General features: G+C 45.2%; 1 protein-coding gene across 2 annotated transcripts in view; it reads left to right on the top strand.

The window, feature by feature from the left end:
- DCTD (dCMP deaminase) overlaps positions 1-20,023 on the top strand; it is an 82,063-nt gene that overhangs the window by 16,929 nt on the left and 45,111 nt on the right. For both annotated transcript variants that reach the window (XM_044288512.1, XM_044288431.1), the window contains one exon: positions 9,587-9,705. In XM_044288512.1, coding sequence (XP_044144447.1) covers positions 9,611-9,705 — 95 coding nt within the window. In that variant the 5' untranslated portion in view covers positions 9,587-9,610. The remainder of the gene's footprint in view (positions 1-9,586; positions 9,706-20,023) is intronic.

Raw genomic sequence — 20,023 nt, 5'->3', positions numbered from 1 at the left:
AAGATGGTGAAGGAGTGCATAGCAGACCGTGTCAGCGTCCTCAATGATCCCTCAGTGCCTTACAACTACTGGATGTTTAAGCTGGACGCGTGGCACGAACTTGCGCTCTACGCTTTGGAGGTGCTGGCCTGCCCTGCCGCCAGCGTTTTGTCTGAGCGTGTATTTAGTGCTGCTGGTGGCATTATAACAGATAAGCGTATCCACCTGTCAACTAAAAATGCTGACAGGTTAAATCATATAAAAATGAACAAGGCCTGGATTGACCATGACTTCTCGACTCCACCAGAGGAATGCTGATGAACATAAAGGCACTTTACATGTGTTGTTTTTAATGTAGCTAATAGACTGTATTCCCATGCAGCCCTTTTAGAGGGTCCGCTCACCAGCAGCCGCTCACATCAAATTTTTTACAGGGTCCGCTCACCAGCAGGCCCTCATATATAATTTTTTAGAGGGTCCGCTCACCAGCAGGCCTTCACATATCATTTTTTCCAGGGACCGCTCACCTGCAGGCCCACAACTCAAATCTTTTACAGGGTCAGCTCACCTGCAGGCCCGCAACTCAAATTTTTTACAGGGTCAGCTCACCTGCAGGCCCGCAAATCAAATCTTTTACAGGGTCAGCTTACCTTCAGGCCCGCAACTCAAATCTTTTACAGGGTCAGCTCCACTGCAGGCCCGCAACTCAATGTAAATGAGGCCCTCATTTATGTGATATACAGGTTGTATCGGAGTGCCTGTTCCTTGTAATTTTTGGCAGCACTTGCACTTTATATACAAGTAAATATACAGGAAATAATGTTTTTTATCAATTTTTCCTATAAAATAGATTTTTTACTTTCTGTGTAAAATCTTAATTAGATTGTGGGCCTGGTGATCAGTTTAAGGCCTTTTAAGCAGCATTAGTAGCAGCATGGTGATAAAAATGAGCGGCAAGGTGACATGGTGTGGAGATGGCAGCATGAGGAGGCCACACAGTGGCACAATGACTGAGTCTGGATAAAAGACTAAGGCCACAGATTGTTTAGAAAGATGCAGATGGAAATAAATCTGTGGAGCTATATCACGGTCACCTGCAGATTAATGCAGACCAGGGGCATAGCTATAGGGGAAGCAGGGGAAGCTGAAGTGGCCCATCCAGGAGGAAGAGGAGTAAAGGATTTGGTCAGGGCCCCCTCAACAGTATTACACAATTAAATTATATACAGTGACAGTATAGACAGTGTATATAAGGGATGGAACAGCTGCTGATCCTGGTCTGAGAGAGAGATCTTGACTAGCCATAGGAATGGGGGCGGCATGAAAGGAAGTGGTCACTAAAAAATTACTGTGGGATGGAGCCCCATTCAAAAATTTGCTGTGGGGCCCAGTCATTTCTAGTTACGCCACTGATGCAGCCCACAAAAGCAAGTTGGGTTTATCGATTACAAAACCTTAATTAAATTGTCGGCCTGGTGATCACTTTAAGGCCTTTTAAGCAGCAGCAGCATGGTGATAAAAATGAGTGGCAAGGTGACATGGTGTGGAGATGGCAGCATGAGGAGGCCACATAGTGGCACAATGACTGAGTCTGGATAAAAGACTAAGGCCACAGATTGTTGAGAAAGATGCAGATAGAAACAAATCTGTAGAGCTGTATGACAGTCACCTGCAGATTAATGCAGCCATCAAACCTTTTACAGGGTCAGCTCATATGCAGGCCCTCACATAGAATTTTATAGAGGGTCAGCTCAGCTGCAGGCCCTCGCATATAATGTTTTACAGGGTCAGCTCACCCGCAGGCACTCGCATATAATGTTTTACAGGGTCAGCTCACCAGCAGGCCCGTACCTAAAATCTTTTACAGGGTCAGCTCACCTGCAGGCCCACAACTCAAATCTTTTACAGGGTCAGCTCACCTGCAGGCCCGCAACTCATGCTGCCTTGCTTTGAAGTAGTAGCCGTAACGGTTTATCAGGCTCCCTCTCCAAAACCGAACAATGATTCCCTGTTACCGGTGGTCACCATTTTAGGCGCATAAAAGAACATCGAAAGTGGATAGGGAAGATATCTAAATGGATCGTGGACGTCACAGGGACGTGCGATCAGGCAGAAGTTATCTAGAGTCAACAAAGCGGCAGCAGGGCCTCTCCTGTATAACGTTTCCTCATCCAAAATACCGCAGTGACATTCACAGTAATTTTGTATTACTCATTCCAATAACAGGGCGTCTGTATTGTTATTTATCGTCCACAAGTCGGGAGTGTGTGATTTGCGCGCCACCTGCTTGCCTTCCTTGGATGTGGTAGCCATTTCTCAGGCCCCCTTTCCGGAATCAAACACTTATTCCCCGTTACCCGAAGTTTACAATGGTTTTGAGCTGACAATTACATCGAAAGTTGATAGGCCAGACATCCGAATGGATTGTCGCCGTCATGTGGACGTGCCATCGGCCCCAGGTTTACTAGAGTCACCAAAGCGGCAGCAGGCCACCGCCCATAATGTTTTAGATGGTCAGATCAGCAGGCCCTTGCTCCTAATGTTTTTGAGGGTCACAAGCAGGCCATCAATCATAATTTTTAAAGAGTGTGTATGATGCCCTCCTTTATGTGTAACTAAGGGTGTATCGGAGTGCCTCTTCCTTGTAATTTTTGGCAGCACTTGCACTTTATATACAAGTAAATATTCAGGAAAGAATGTTTTCTATCAATTTTCCCTCTAAAATCGATTTTTTTTTTCCCTTGGTTTTGTGCGTATTATTGTATTATGTAAAAGTGGCATACTATTTGGACAACATAGTTCCCAGCAGCGACCAGCGAGTCCAAGATGCATCCATACATCCTCCCCATGCTGTTACAGAACCATTTCGGTGGTGTTACCAACAATTTCTGACATTTTCTTATGAACCTGGCACCCTCCCCTCTTTAGAGCAGGAAGTACCTGGTTTAATGCTCAGGTTCTCCCATTGACTTCCATTATATCACAATGTGTTCGGCCTGAGCCCCCAATCACCCGAGCACTACGGTGCTCGATCAACACTACTATTAATCTAAATTGGGCTGCAAAAGATGCGGACAGAACTCCCTGTGCTGTCCGCATCCGTAAGTCTGTTCTGTGGCCCCGCAAAAAAAAAGAACATGTCTTGTTCTTGTCTATTTTGCGGACAAGGATAGGACATTTCTGCAACAGTAAAAAAAAAATTGTGTCATGCAGTCCTCGGTATCTGTGTTTTGCAGATCCGTGATTTGCGGACTGCAAAAACGGATACCGTTGTGTGCAGGAGGACTAAAGAACCTGCAGTTTTAAGGTTCAAAATATTTATTATTGAAATTATGTGTTAGTCCTCTTTGGGGTTTATGCCACACGAGGAGTACTGATGGTTTTTCATGCAAGTTTTGTCTGCGATTGCGCTCACTATTTGTATTTTTTTCACACATATGTAGTTTGTGATTAGTTTGATTGTATCTGTGCAGGAAAAATGCAAGACTTTAAAGGTGTTGTCTCACTTCAGCAAATAGCATTTATTATGTAGAGGAAGTTAATACAAGCCACTTACTAATATATTGTGATTGTCCATATTGCCTCCTTTGCTGGCTTGATTCATTTTTCCATCACATTATACACTGTATCGTTTCCATAGGTTATGACCACTCTGCAAACCATCGGTGGTGGTCATGCTTGCACACTATAGGAAAAAGCACTAGCCTGTGTGTGGTCCCACAGTCCCTGATGCATTTTCCTATAGTGCAAGCATGACCACTACCAATGGTTTGCAGAGCGGTCATAACTAGGGATGAGCGAATCGAATTCGAATGAAACATCCGAAGTCGATTCACATAAAACTTTGTTATAATACTGTGCGGAGCAGGAGCTCCATACAATAATGGAATGTATTGGCTGCGATAAGCAGAAATTATTGCTTCGCGAAGTCTCGCATAAAATCATTTGTACTGTAAAAAAAACATTTCCCTAACTCAGGTTCGGTTCCAAGTGGTACCTTGGAACCAAACCCGAGTGAATGGGGCTGAACGCGATACCAAGCACGGCCACTATACAATGTATAGCGCTGTGCTTGGTAAGCACTGGTGCCTTCTAAAACCGCTGTGACCACCACAGCCCCCCACCCCTTAATACTGACCCTCCCCAGTGCCCCGTCCCTTAAATTAGGACCTCCACAAAAGTCCACCCCCTTAACTTTGACCTTAACAGCAGCCTTCCCCTTTAACAGTGAGTTTCACAGCACACCACCCCCTTGACAGTGACCTCCACAGGGGCCCGTTCCCTTAAAAGTTGCCTTTACAGCAATCTGCCCCTTAACACTGACCTCCATAGCGGACCATCCCCCTAACTGTGACCTCCACAGCAGCCTGGCCCTAGGGTGGCCAGAGGTCCGGTTGTAGGTCGGACAGTCCGGCTTTCAGACTCCCTGTCCTCTGTCTGGTGCAGTGCCTGAACGGACACAGGGATGTCCTTTTGAACAGCTCACTCTCAGACAGCAGCACTGTGGTGTCTGAGTGTGAGCTGCAGGGAGAAAGTCACAGTCCCTCCCACCTCTGCAGCTGACAGAAGTTTATTTTAACTACATTTCTTCAATCCCCATCGGCTGCGAAGTGGGTGGGGGCATGGCCTAACCGGATCAGGGGCTTGGCTTACGGGACCTGGGGACGGGGGTTTTAAGTTAGTCTTTTGAGGGTGGCCTGCCCCCTGAACTGTGACCTCCACAGCACTCTGCTCCCTCAACAGTGTCATCCACAGCTATTAGGCCATGGCTTTTCTTCAATAGCGATTATCCTAGTGACAGATTTCCTTTAAAGGGGTTCTGCAGTTATTTTAAACTGATGATCTATCTTTTGGATAGATCATCAGCATCTGATTGGCGGAGGTCCGACACCTGGGAGCCCCGCCGATCAGCTGTTTGAGAAGGCAGCAGCGCTGCAGTGGCCCTAATGCCAGCGCCGCGGCTCGCTGTTTACTGCAGGCCCAGTGACATCACCACTAGTATACTGGCCTGGGCGGGGCTAAGCTCCGTTCACTTGAATGTAGCTAAGCCCCCACAAGGCCAGTAATACCAGTCGTGACCCCTGTGCGCTGGATCAGATGCTGATGATCTATCCAAAGGATACATCATCAGTTTAAAATAACTGCAGAACCCCTTTAAGGCTACTTTCACACTCGTGTTTTGGGCATCCGTCCGTTTGTATTGCAAATATTCTAGGTATTTTTTTTTTTTATCCTTATTATGCTATCTATCATCCATAACATTATTATTTTTTTATAATCATTATTTTACTTATTATTAATGAATTTTTATTAAAAGTATTTTTCTACCTATCATTAATAATTTCTTTTTATAGATGCTATATTATTTTATTTTTTAAACAAATCATTACCTATGACATACAATAGACAACAAATAACAGACAATCACACAAAGGCTATATACCAAAAGCCGGGTATGTGCAAGCCAACAACCTATCCATGAGACAGGTATGGTCAGCATACCTTACAATGGCAGCCTTGTATGCGATAAGACATTCAAAACCAGCTCTCATCTGACTGAGAGCCAGTAAGCCTCAAAGTTGCTTGATTTCTGTTGGATGGCATGGGGGGACCTGCGCACCTAAATCATTATCTTTAGGGTGACAAAAATAGTTTTTATTTTGCATAAACATGGGCATATGGGAAAAACATGCAGATTCTGCTAATTTGCATCATGTCTTTCCCATATGACCATGACCATCTTTGAGGCTGACTGGCTCTCAGTCAGATAAGATCTTGTTTTGAATGTCTCGTTGCACACAAGGCTGCCATTGTAAGGTATGCTGACTGTACCTGTCTCATGGATAGATTGTTGGCTTGCACATACCCGGCGAATTTGAATATTGCCTATGCTGTAGAATAGCTAAGATGGATCCGTCATGAACTCCACTGAAAATCAATGGGAGATGATCCGTTTTCTATTGTGCCAGCTTGTGTCAGAGAAAACGGATCCGTCCCCATTGACTTACATTGTGTGCCAGGATGGATACATTTGGCTCAGTTTCTTCAAGCAAAACGCTGCAGGCAGAGTGGAATGCTGACTGATCGGAGGCAAACTGATGCATTCTTAGCGGATCCTTTTCCATTCAGAATGCATTAGGGCAAAACTGATCAGTTTTGGACCGTTTGTGAGAGACCCGAAAGGAAAAACGCGAGTGTCAAAGTAGCCTAAAGCTCACCTACAGCAGTAAAGATGGCTGGGTTGTTACGGAAACCTGGAGAAAAACTGTGTGTGTGCAGATTAACGGCCTGCGAGCTTCTATTGGCTAATAAGGGTCATTAGCTAATGCATTTTTTGGGGGAATATCTCAGGAACGGTATGTACTAGAGAGCTGAGACCAGGTCTAAAACCTTACCGAAAACCTGATGTACCTGTGTGCCAAATTTCGTGATTGTAAGTACGACGGTGCGAATTCCTTTAGTGGACACATACATACACTAAGCTTTATATATTAGATGTGCACTACTAAAAAAATCCGGAAAACACGACCTGTTGGGCGTACTTGAGGAATGGAGTTGAATAACACTGGTCAAGGGTATTGAAAGGGGTGCCAGTGTGCCTGGTGATCTAGCGTAAGGGGTTGCATGGTGGATTGATGGGAATGAATGGTGTTGCCCCACCCCAATTTGGATATTGATGACCTATTGTGAGCACATGAGCTTGGAAAATCCCATTTAAAGAGGAACGTACACCTCTCCTGACATTTGTTTTTAGCAACCACTTGCATTCTGGGGAGTTTGGCAGGTGTTCATACCCTTCTCCTCATTGAAAAAAACTTGCATGCTCGGCCAAGTTTGTGCAGTATGTTTATGGTGGTGTTATGAGAAATAGATGTTGGCTGAGAGTAAACTGCTTGTGTTACTCTACGGATGTCGGGCATATAGTAAATAGAGCCTGTGTGTACTTCTATTCTGTTTTATGCTTGCTGACAATCCATGAATGGACTTATAGCCGCTTGCTTTTGCTCTGATTGTTGTTCAGTTACTGTAAATCACAGATTTCGCACCAAAAAGGCTACCAGTCGGCCACCCCAGAGAATGCTGCACTGCCATTCATGCAACCTCTGTTTATTGCTGTGACCACATCAAGAAAAGACATCCCTTTTCTTGCCACAGTCGCAGACATAATTGTGACTTTCCACTGAAAACAATGGGGGACATTTTCTTTGTGGCTACCCAGTGACTTTTTGGAATGGAATACAAAAACCCAATCTGTCCCTAATCCTAAACATTCTCTTAAGGCTACATGCACACGACCGTATGTGTTTTGAGGTCCGCAAATTGCGGATCCGCAAAAAAAAGGATGCCATCGGTATGCCACCCGTTTTTTTTTTTTGCAGATCCATTGTAACAATGCCTAAAACAGACAAGAATAGGACATGTTCTATTTTTTTTGCGGGGCTACGGAACGGACATACTGATGCGGACAACACACGGTGTGTTGTCCACATTTTAAGCGGACCCATTGAAATGAATGGGTCCGCATCCTACCTGCAAAAAAAAACAGAACGGACACGGAAACAAACAACGTTCACGTGCATGTAGCCTTAATCTTTGACTTGATAAATGAGTTGAAAAATACATGCAGCTTCACAGCACACACTTTTCCTACCTGTTTTTTTATTTATTTTTTATTTTAATGTCTTTGCAAATTTGCAGTAACAGGTGTGAACTGAATAGTAAAAGTGGGCCTATGCCCCTTTCACACGGGCGAGTATTCCGTGCGGGTGCGATGCGTGAGGTGAACGTATTGCACCCGCACTGAATCCTGACCCATTCATTTCTATGGGGCTGTGCACATGAGTGGTGATTTTCACGCATCACTTGTGCGTTGAGTGAAAATCGCAGCATGCTCTATATTGTCCGATTTTCACGCGACGCAGGCCCCATAGAAGTGAATGGGGTGCGTGAAAATCGCATACCATCCGCAAGCAAGTATGGATGCGGTGCGATTTTCACGCACGGTTGCTAGGAGACGATCTGGATAGAGACCCGATCATTATTATTTTCCCTTATAACATGGTTATAAGGGAAAATAATAGCATTCTGAATACAGAATGCATAGTAAACTAGTGCTGGAGGGGTTAAAAAAAAATAAAAAATGATTTAACTCACCTTAGTCCACTTGATCGCGGCCCGGAATCTCTCCTTTGTTGAATAGGACCTGTGGTGAGCATTAAATACAGGTAAAGGACCTTTGATGACGTCACTCCAGTCATCACATGGTACGTCACATGATCTTTTACCATGGTGACGTACCATGTGATGACCGGAGTGACGTCATCAAAGGTCCTTTACCTGTATTTAATGCTCACCACAGGTCCTATTCAACAAAAGGAGAAAGAAGGAGATGCCGGGCTTCGTGATCAAGTGGACTAAGGTGAGTTAATTTTTATTTTTTATTTTTTTAACCCCTCCAGCGCTATTTTACTATACATTCTGTATTCAGAATGCTATTATTTTCCCTTATAACCATGTTATAAGGGAAAATAATACAATCTACAGAACACTGATCCCAAGCCCGAACTTCTGTGAAGAAGTTCGGGTTTGGGTACCAAACATGCGCGATTTTTTTCACGCGAGTGCAAAACGCATGACAATGTTTTGCACTCGCGCAGAAAAATCGCGGGTGTTCCTGCAACGCACCCGTCTCTTATCCAGGCCAAAAATATGACGCCCGTGTGAAAGAGGCCTATGTGTTTTATTAGAAACCACCATGTCTCTTCCTTACCATCTAGTCTTACCATCATGTCATTCTTATTAACCCCCAATTGAATATTTTATTGATACAATTACATGAAAATTAAAGAACTGAATGTGTACTAGCATGCTAATTAATTATAGATACTAGAACTATGGTAATTACCAGCCCCCTCCCTCACATTCATGTGAAGTGGACATTGTTGCTTTCAGTTTGGCAATGTTCTTATCATGGTTGAGGAACCAATCCAATTATGTTACACTTGAATTACTCTCATTTACAAAAGCCTGTGTATTAGCACATACAAGTATTGGTCATTTGTACTATATTTTTTTATATTTAGATAAGATTATGTAGAGTGCATAGTGGTGACCATTGTACATAATGAATATGAACATGGACCCAACCTGTAATCTCTTGGACAAGTAAAACTAGGCTACTATCACATTACAGTTTTTTGCGGATCCGTCATGGATCTGCAAAAACTCTTCCGTTACCATAATACAACCACATGCATCCGTCATGAACGGATCCGGTTGTATTATGTCTTCTATAGCCATTACGGATTAGTCTGGCACTAATTTCTATTGTGTCAGAGAAAATGGATCCGTCCTGGCACACAATGTAAGTCAATGGGGACGGATCCGCAAGTTCTATCTTTTTACAGTGCGGAAGCACGGAACGGAACCCTAGAAAGCACTCCGTAGTGCTTCCGTAGTGTTCCGTTCCGCACCTCTGGATTTGTGGACCCATTGAAGTGAATGGGTCCGCATTCGTGATGCGGAATGCACATGGAACGGTGCCCGTGTATTGCGTATCCGCAAATGCATGTGAACGAGCCCTAAATGAAATGATGATATGTTTCAGGATATTCTGGAAAAGAGCAAACAAATGAGAGAATCGTCATCTTCCCATGAAAAAGAACTGCACAATCTGAAAACTGAGTTAGAAACTACACGCCAGGAACTACGTTTTGTGAGACAAGAGTAAGTTACAATTCTGCATTTATAATTATAATACTGTATATATCATGTTAAATTGGTGTTCACTTGCATGAGGCATTGGTCATTTTGAGATGCAAAATTTTGTGTTGATTATTTTCTTCATATATCTTGATATAAGTCAGATCTCCAATTGCAGATCTGCAAAACATGGATAACGGCCGTGTACGGTCTGCATTTTGCGGAATGGAATGTGCTGCCCTCTATAGAACTGTCTTATCCTTGTCCATAATACGGACAAGAATAAGACATGTTATATATTTTTGCAGATGCCATGGAATGGACATACGGGTGCGGACAACACACGGTGTGCTTTCCGTATCTTTTGCGGCCCCATGGAAGTGAATGGGTCTACATCCGATCCGGAAAAAATGCAGATTGGATGCGGACTAAAACAACAGTCATGGACATGAGCCCTTAAACCAGGAAATTGACTGCTAAACCAGATACAATACAATGCTTTGTAGGGCTAGCTCAGGAGAATGCAATACCTGTCACTCAGCGATAATTTACTTCATTCTGGAGAACAAGTTAATTGCACTGAGAATGGGTCCAATCCACTCTGTGCACCCTTGCTACCCCTGCCTCCTCTTCCAGCCCCTCCCACTCCTTCTTAAAGGAGTTGGCCAACATACGCATAAAAAAATAAATAAAGGGTCCCAGATAATAACTAAATAAGCTATTTGTATCATGAGAGAGTATGTCTGCATATAATTTTTCTAATGTGGTCAGTATAGCATGCTCCCATTGATGAGAGGCTGTGTGGGTGGAGAAGCTTCAAAGTGAAAGTAAAAATCTCAGAATGCATCACAGCATGCATCGTCAGAGGAGTGATCACATGACATCCCTGGCCAAACAAAACAAATTTGTTTTCACAATTTTCTGAAAGCTATACTTTTTTTTTTCTGTCAATCATCTTGTGCACGGGCTCATTTTTTGCGGGAAGAGTTGATGTTTTTATTGGTACCATTTTTGGGTAGATATGATTTTTGGATCATTCAATATTACTCTTTATGGCACAAGGTGACCAAAAATGTGTTTTTTTTGGCACAGTTTTATACATACACATATATATACATGTAATTACACAGATTTATATATATACTGTGGGGATTCGCTCTGATAGGCAGGTTAGCGGTCGCAGTATAGAGGCAACAACAAAGTCTTTGAATTAAACAGTTCAGTGTTTATTCACACATTAAATAAATGACAAAACAAAAAAGTCAGTTTCAAGAAAAACAGTCACCTTGTGATTCTGGTGTTTTTTCACACCATGCAGCATAGAACAAGTCCTTGGACAAAGCAGAATCCGCCTGCTTTCACACCAACAAAGTAGCAGGCCTTAATCCAGGCCCAAACTCCCAGGTCCCAACACAGAGACTGACAGAGCTCCACTGTCAGAAAGGAGTAATCCACCCCACCTGACAGGGCTGCCTGTGTTTTATAGCCCAAACCAAGACCCAGCCTGGAATATGGGGAGTAGTCACCCACCCAGCACTTTGACTACTCCAAGTAACAGCTGTCCCGGATCAGCTATTACAGCTATATTAAAAAGCAATGTGTCAAACAGCAACTGATGCTAACACATGAAACCGGCTCTTGCTTCACCGAGGCCAGTAACCTCGGTGACACATATCTATCATTCACGACGATCCCTTGAACCCTCCTACAATACATATACATATATATATATATATATATATATATACATATACACACACACACATATATACATGTAATTACACACATACATATAGACATACTAGCAGAAGGACCCGGCTTTGCATGGGTATATTTCATCTATGTCATTTAATGTTTGTGTGTGTCGTTAAAAGATATCGACAGTATCCCCCATAACAGTGACCTCTACAGCACCCCGCCCCCTTAACAGGCAACTCCACAGCCCCCCACCCCTTAACACTGCCCCGCCCCCCCCAGTGGCCCGCCTTCCTAAAATGGGATCTCCACAGCAGCACATCCCTTTAACTTTGACCTACACAGCAGCCCACCACTTTAAGGGCTCATGCACATAACTGTATGCCCTCCGAGACATACGGTCCGTGAGCGGGCCATATTTCCCGGAGCGGCATACATTGTGCGCATAGATTACAATGATGCTGTGCATGTTGGGCCGCCCGCGGGACTATTGTCCCACGGGCAGTCCAATGTGTACAGCATTATGGTAATCTATGATGCTGTGCGCTCCTGTGCGCACGATGTATGCCGCTCTGGGACATATGGCCCGCTAATGGACCGTATGTCTCGGAGGGCATACAGTTATGTGCATGAGCCCTAACAGTAAGTTTCACAGCACCCCACTCTCTTGACAGTGACCTCCTCAGGGGTCCGCCCCCTTAACAGTGACCTGTACAGCACCCGCCCCTTAACACTGACCTCCATAGGGGACCGTCCCCTTATCTGTGACCTCCACTGTTCCCTGCCCCCTTAACAGTGACCTGCACAGTACCCTGCTGACTTAACAGTGACCTCCACAGCAGCTGCCCCTTTAATAGTGTCCCTGCTTCCTTAACAGTGACCTCCACAGTGCCCGCCCCTTTAACAGTGACCTCCACAGCAATTGCCCCTTTAATAGTGGTTCCTGCCCCCTTAACAGTGACCTCCACAGCGGCCTGCCTCCTTAACAGTAACATCCACAGTAAACATCCCTTTAACAGTGAGCTCCACAGTGCCCACCCATTTAATAGAGGCCCTGCCCCCTTAACACTGATCTCCACAGCTCCTGCCCCCTTAACAGTGACCTCCACAGCGCCCTGCCCCTTTAACAGTGACCTCCAGAGTAGCTGCCCCTTTAATAGTGGCCCCTGCCCTCTTATTGTCGTGTATCCCTAGCCTAAAGCTGACCTACATCAGTGAAGAGAAATGGCTGGGTTGTTATGCAAACCTGGAGTAAAACTGTGAGCTTCTATTGGCTGATAAGGGACATGTGTGTATGGCAGTTAGAGACTTGCAGACTTCTATTGGCTAATGCAGGTCATTTTTTGGGAATATCTCAGGAACGGTAAGTCCTAGAGAGCTGAGACGTGGTCTAAAACCTTCCTAGACACCTGACACCTGATGTCCAAATTTGGTGAAGATTGGTCCGGTCGTTTGGTCGCGCATAAAGAACAGACAGATGTCCAGACAGATGTCCAGACAGACAGAAACTCATTTTTATATTTACATGAGATATATACACACACATACAGTACAGACCAAAAGTTTGGACACACCTTCTCATTCAAAGAGTTTTCTTTATTTTCATGACTATGAAAATTGTAGATTCACACTGAAGGCATCAAAACTATGAATTAACACATGTGGAATTATATACATAACAAAAAAGTGTGAAACAACTGAAAATATGTCATATTCTAGGTTCTTCAAAGTAGCCACCTTTTGCTTTGATTACTGCTTTGCACACTCTTGGCATTCTCTTCATGAGCTTCAAGAGGTAGTCACCTGAAATGGTTTTCACTTCACAGGTGTGCCCTGTCAGGTTTAATAGGTGGGATTTCTTGCCTTATAAATGGGGTTGGGACCATCAGTTGCGTTGTGGAGAAGTCAGGTGGATACACAGCTGATAGTCCTACTGAATAGACTGTTAGAATTTGTATTATTGCAAAAAAAAAAGCAGCTAAGTAAAGAAAAACGAGTGGCCATCATTACTTTAAGAAATGAAGGTCAGTCAGTCCGAAAAATTGCTCTTAGGCAGATTAGGAAAAGCAGCGCATGTGCAGTTACACTACAGGCATGGACGAGCTTTCTCTAAAGCTCCTCCATGTTGCGTGCAGCCATGGAAGAACTGGCTGCACAGCAGAGCGGGGCTCAGAGGGCAGACTTTTGTTTTGACCCCACAGGTGTTTTACATAATTTATTAACACCGGGCCATGAAAATTATAAATTAAATTTTTTCCAGTGAAATGTTGTTTTAGCCCCATATTTTGCTGTTTCACAAGGGTTAACAGGACAAAATGCACCCCATACTTTGTTACGCATTTTTTCCTAAATACAGCAATACCGGGTCTTTTGTGGGGTGGGCATAGACTTTTATCATTGAAGTGATGGAATTTGAGGATAGCCTCAAAACGTGTTCAACTCATAAGTGTGCGGTAGAGGCGGGTGCTATATAATATATCCGGGGACCAATAATCACGAATACTTGTCTTTCTTATGATACCAAAACGAAGAACTATGCCCCATGTAACGGATCTCCTGGCACCCCGACCGGGTAACTCCGTCGATGGATGCTCCTAGTGCTTCCCGAGGGCTCCAAGCACTCAACTTGACACCATAACCACCACAGACCCCACGAACCGCCGCAGCTTGGTTGGGGTCTCACCGTCCTCCACCCACGCTGGACCCAAGACCGGGCTTCAGCTTCCAGTGGGTGAACCTCTCCTAAATCCAGAGAGCAGGAACCATGAACAAGCTCTTACAAGAGCTTATACTCAGGGGAGTATTGTGATATAGCAATCCCCAAGAGTGTAGTTATCCCATTCCCCAAACATGAGCCAAAACTTCATGAAGGGGTAAAGCAGGAACTCTTTATTTGAACACACAAGCATTGATTTATACACATCTTCCAACAAGGTTACCACCCACAGGGTTTTGTAAAAACAGCCAATAACCACGTACAATACACTCAGACACTCCCACACAAAATCCTCCCCTCTGCCTGTGATACAATTACCTCACACTGGGTTGATACAATCATCACAGGCAGGAGAATACACAATAGTCTTCTGTCCTGGAGACAACCGAGACATAATTCAATTATCTCTTAGGACAAAGGGACATCGCCAATACACACAGAGAGACAATGGAACAGACCTCACTACTCAACGTATACAATGTCCCACCCTTTACAATACACATAAACATTTGACATCCCAAAATGGCACGAATTAGACCAGGGGTTCAAGTTAGTACAAGTCCTTTGTGAACAAAGGAGGCCTGGCTGATGAGAGGGCCCGTAATCCAGGGGCAGGAGGCGGGCAAACAGCCCCCTCCAAAACACCGTGGCGAAGTGGCTTTCGCCACACCCCAAAATTTGCGCAGTTCTGCAGCATGTGTGGGGGTCCAATGTTGGCCTTTGTCATAGAAAGAGCTGGGATACTGGGCAATGAACTGAACAACATAAATGTTAGGGTCCATTCACACGTCCGTAAGTGTTTTGTGGATCCGCAAATCACAGACACCTGCAATGTGCGATCCGCAATTTGCGGACTGCACATAACAGACACTATAATAGAAAAGGCTTTTTCTGGTCCGCAATTGCGGACCAGAATAGGACATGTTCTAGTTTTTTCAGGAACGGAATTGCAGATCCCGGAAAAGCGGATCCTGAAAAAATGGATTCTGATCCCGAAAATGCTGATTCGCATCTATTCCAGCCCAATTGAAAGTGAATGGGTCCGCAAATTGCAAAACGAATGCGGACCCAAATTACGGACGTGTGAATGGAACCTTATAGGGGATCTGGAAAAAAGGTCCAAAAAATTGATGGCCTCGAACCCTGTGGTGTCAAATTTAATGCCTGAGGAGGAAGTGAAATCCGGTACTTGGGGGATATTATTGTCTGCAGCTACCCATGTCAGCTCAGGTAGAGCAGGACCTGTAACTCTTTGGCGCTGATCCCAGTCAATCACAGATCCCAGTGGGTGGGTGGGTGACAAGTGGGGTGGTGGGGAGGGCAGATTGGGGGGTTTGTTCATATATTTTTCACTATCCTCTTTCAGACAGAGCCTCTTCACAGGCTATGCAGCAGCAATTTCCTTCCCTGAGAAGCTCTGTGACAGATCGGAACTTGTCAGAGCTGGATATGCTGACAAATCCAGCATTCAGCGCTGTGATTGGCCAGTCTGCACTGATTGGTCAATTATAGCAATCGCTGGCATGGGACTGGTGTGATTGGTCCAGTGGCAGCAAGCTATGCCCGGCAACTGTCAGAGACAGTTGCGATCACTTCCCTGTGACTACGGCTGACGATGCGGTGACAGGTTGAAGCTAGGGAGTAACTGTACACCCAAATGCGCTAAATTAAATGCAATTCCGACGTACAGTTATGCCCAAATGCGTGAAGAGGTTAAGGACGCTGTTATAATAATAATAATAATTAGGGTTGAGCAAGTTAAGTCGATTCGATAAAAAATACTTAATTTGTAATGCTGTTTCTGTGTACAGCATTAAAATGTATTGGTTCCGTGTAGGAAAACGTCATTTCGGCCGAAGTTGCGCAAGACTTTGGTGAATGACTACGGTATTCCTATCTGCATATTTAAAAACATTTTTAAAATAGGAATCCCAAGTCGGCTTTGGTACCAAGGTACCAGCCAGTACCAAACTCGACTTCAGATTCCTATTTTTAAATGTTTTTAAAAATGCAGATAGGAATACCGTAGTCATTCACCGAAGTCTCGCACAACTTCGGCCGAGAAGAAGTTTTCCTACACAGAACAAATACATTTTAATGCTGTACAGAAACAGCATTATAAATGACGTTTTTTTAACAACTCGACCCTAGATCTATGATCCGAAGCTCAATTCGCTCAACCCTAGTAATAATTAAAAAAAAAACATTCCAAACTTCCTTTGTTCTTGCAATGCCAGTCCATCCAACCCCCTTGTTCTGACTGCCAGTCAGTGAGGCCAGTGGTCATGATGCAGCCATCACATTAGGGTACAGGCTGCTGCAGAGTGGAGGCACAGTAATGACACTGATAAGTATAATTGTGGGATAACAGCGGCTGCTGTGCTCCGCTGTTCCCCTGCTTACCACCGCGGTCCCCAGACCACTAATCTGCAGTATTTCCTGGCTACCTTCTGGCTGGTCTTTGAAGAGCCCGGCTGCACGTCCTCTGCTGCGTCTAGGGTTCCTTGTCTGTCGAACTTTCATGGGCTCAACTGGCGGTGTTCTAGGAGGGCCTTTCTGACTGGATTAAGGATGAACTAGCTGGTCGCAACCATTCGTCTACTCTGAATGACCTGATCACCTTGGCCACAAGGATAGATATGCATTTCAGGGAACGTTCTAAGGAGGTCGCAGGCACTAGAAGACCACCTTGTTTAGCTCCATCCTTCAAGAGGCTGGTTCTTCCTCTTGTGTCCACCCCATCTGAAAAGCCCATGCAAATAGAGCGCCTTCGATTGTCTGACCAGGAACATTTATGCCACAAAGCCGAGAACCTGTGTCTGTATTGTGGAGGCAAGGCCCACTTTGTGTGTAATTGTACACAGAAGCCAGGAAACGCCAATGTCTAGGATCAGTTGAAAAGGTGGTCCTAGACAAGGAGAAGTCCTCTCCGAAACTTTCAGTTCCGGTGACTCTCTCTCACAAGGGAGTCACACTGTCTGTGTCTGCCTTCTTGGACTCTGGGTCAGCTGGTAACTTTATTTAGCAAGCTCTGGTCCATTAGTACCGGCTCCCTACCATCCGTCTAGAAAGGCCTCTGTCAGTGGCTTCCGTAAATGGACCGCCACTTCCCGAACCTGTGCTGTCTGTTACTATGCCCCTTAAGTTGCAGATAGGTGTTCTGCATTCAGAGATGATTTCCTTCTATGTGCTGCCAGCGTCCATGAATCCAGTTATCTTTGGTCTTCCCTGGCTGCGTCAGCACACTCCAGTTCTGGACTGGCACTCCGGTCAGATTCTGCGTTGGGGATCATCCTGTCAGTCCACCTGCTTATCAGAGGTCCAACCTGCTTCCTCGCCTACTGTACCTGTAAACCTGCCTGGACTTCCGCAGCAATATGCCAGTTTTGCGGATGTCTTTTCCTGAGACCCTGCCTCCTCATCGTCCATATGATTGTCCGATTGACCTTCTGCCTGGTGCCACTCCTCCTTGTGGTCGAGTCTACCCACTCTCACTTCCCGAGACCTAAGCGATGTCTGATTACATCAAGCAGAATCTCGAGAGGGGGTTTATCCGTAAATCTATTTCACCAGCCGGTGCTGGGTTCTTCTTTGTGCAGAAAAAAGTTGGATCCTTATGGCCCTATATCGACTATCGAGGTCTGAATAAGGTCACGGTCAAGAATCTATACCCTCTTCCGCTAATCTCCAAACTCTTTGACAGGATCCGGGGAGCTAATGTCTTCACCAAATTAGACCTGCACAGTGCATACAACCTTATCCGCATTCGAAAGGGCGATGAGTGGATGTCACCGCCAGACATCTGAGAAGCTCTGACAGACGTTCTTCAGAACCTCCTGCTTGAGGTTCTTTTGTTTTGCTTTCGTTTTGTCATCTCGTTTCCCTCTCTCAGCTGTCATCTAGTTGCACTGATTGCATCCCTTTAAATCCCCTCCCATACTGCATCACTTTGCGGTTTATACAATTTCCTGGAGTGTGTACATGCTGGATGCTACTACTGATGCTTCTACAGATAAGTCTGTTCATTAATTTGTGTTTTCCTGTTTGCTTGATCCTAGGTGACCCTGACTCCCTCCGTATCAAGTGTAGGGAGCCGGGCGTCTGAACCCGAGACAGGCCAGATGGTCTTTGTTCTTTTCAAGGTTTAATTTTGTTGTCACGTTCCGCCCTGGGGTTAAAAATGTGAAGGCAGATGCCCTGTCACATTGTTTTCCGGGAGGTGGGAATTTTGAAGACCCGGGTGCCATTTTGGCTGAAGGTGTGGTGGTCTCTGCTCTTTATCCTGAATTGGAGGCAGAGGTTCAGGCAGCCCAGGCAGAGGCTCCTGATCTTTGTCCTCCTGGGAGGTTTTTTGTGCCTCTCGCTTTAAGACACTAGGTTTTTAAGGAGCACCACGATACTGTCCTTGCTGGGCACCCGGGGGGTAGAGCCACAGTGGATCTCATCGCTCGGAGATTCTGGTGGCTGGCGCTTCGTAAGTCGGTTGAGGGTTTTGTGGCAGCCTGCGAGACCTGCGCTCGTGCCAAAGTCCCTCATTCACGGCCATCAGGTCCTCTTCTTCCGTTACCCATTCCTTCCCGTCCTTGGACACATCTGTCCATGGACTTCATTACGGACCTGCCTCGTTCCTCGGGGAAGACTGTGATTCTGGTGGCGCATTTCATTCCTTTTCCTGGGTTGCCCAATGCTAAGACGCTGGCGCAGGCATTTATTGATCACATTGTCAAATTGCATGGTATTCCTTCAGACATAGTCTCTGATAGGGGCACGCAGTTTGTTTCCAGATTCTGGAAGGCTTTCTGTTCTCGCTTGGGGGTTCGGTTGTCATTCTCTTCTGCTTTCCACCCGCAGTCGAATGGCCAGACAGAGCGTGTCAATCAGAATCTGGAGACATATCTGCGCTGTTTTGTGGCGGAGAATCAGGAGGATTGGTGTTCTTTTTTGTCCCTTGCTGAGTTTGCTTTAAATAACCGTCGTCAGGAGTCCTCTGATAAGTCACCATTTTTTGGTGCATATGGGTTTCATCCGCAGTTTGGGACATTCTCTGGAGAGGGGTCTTCTGGTTTACCTGATGAGGAGAGCTTCTCCTCGTCTTTGTCATCTATTTGGCAAAAGATTCAGGATAATCTAAAGAGCATGAGTGAGAGATATAAGCATGTCGCGGATAAGAGACGTGTGCCTGGTCCGGACCTGAATGTTGGTGATCTGGTGTGGTTGTCTACTAAGAATATCAAATTGAAGGTTCCCTCCTGGAAGTTGGGTCCTAAGTTTATTGGGCCTTACAAAATCTTGTCCGTCATCAATCCTGTTGCCTACCGTCTTGATCTTCCTCAGACTTGGAAGATCCATAATGTTTTTCATAAGTCCCTATTAAAACCTTATGTCCAACCCATTGTACCCTCCTCTTTGCCTCCTCCTCCGATTGTGGTTGATGGTAATCTTGAATTTCAGGTCTCTAGGATTGTGGATTCTCGTGTTGTCCGCGGTTCTCTCCAGTACCTCGTTCATTGGGAGGGTTATGGTCCTGAGGAGGGGATGTGGGTCCCAGTGACGGACATTAAGGCCATTCGTCTCATCAGGGCTTTCCATAGGTCCCATCCTGAGAAGGTGGGCTCTGAGTGTCTGGAGTCCACTCGTAGAGGGAGGGGTACTGTCACAACCAGACATCTGAGAAGCTCTGACAGATGCCTTTCAGAACCTCCTCCTTGAGCTTTCTTTGTTTTGGTTTTCAGTTCCTCATCTTGTTAGCCTCTCTCAGCTGTCTTGTAGTTGGACTGATTGCATCCCTTTAAATTCCTCCCCATAATGCATTAGTGTGCGGTTTATACAACTTCCTGGAGTGTGTGTGCATGCTGATCCTATTTCCCAGTCTTCTACAAGTGCTGTACATTCATTTGTGATTTTCTGTTTGCTGGATCCCAGGTGACCCTG

The sequence above is a fragment of the Bufo gargarizans genome, chromosome 1 (genome assembly GCF_014858855.1).
Source record: "Bufo gargarizans isolate SCDJY-AF-19 chromosome 1, ASM1485885v1, whole genome shotgun sequence".
In the NCBI taxonomy this organism is placed as follows: Eukaryota; Metazoa; Chordata; class Amphibia; order Anura; family Bufonidae; genus Bufo; species Bufo gargarizans.
Note: the sequence above shows the minus strand (reverse complement) of the source record. Positions and strands in the feature narration are given on the sequence as shown.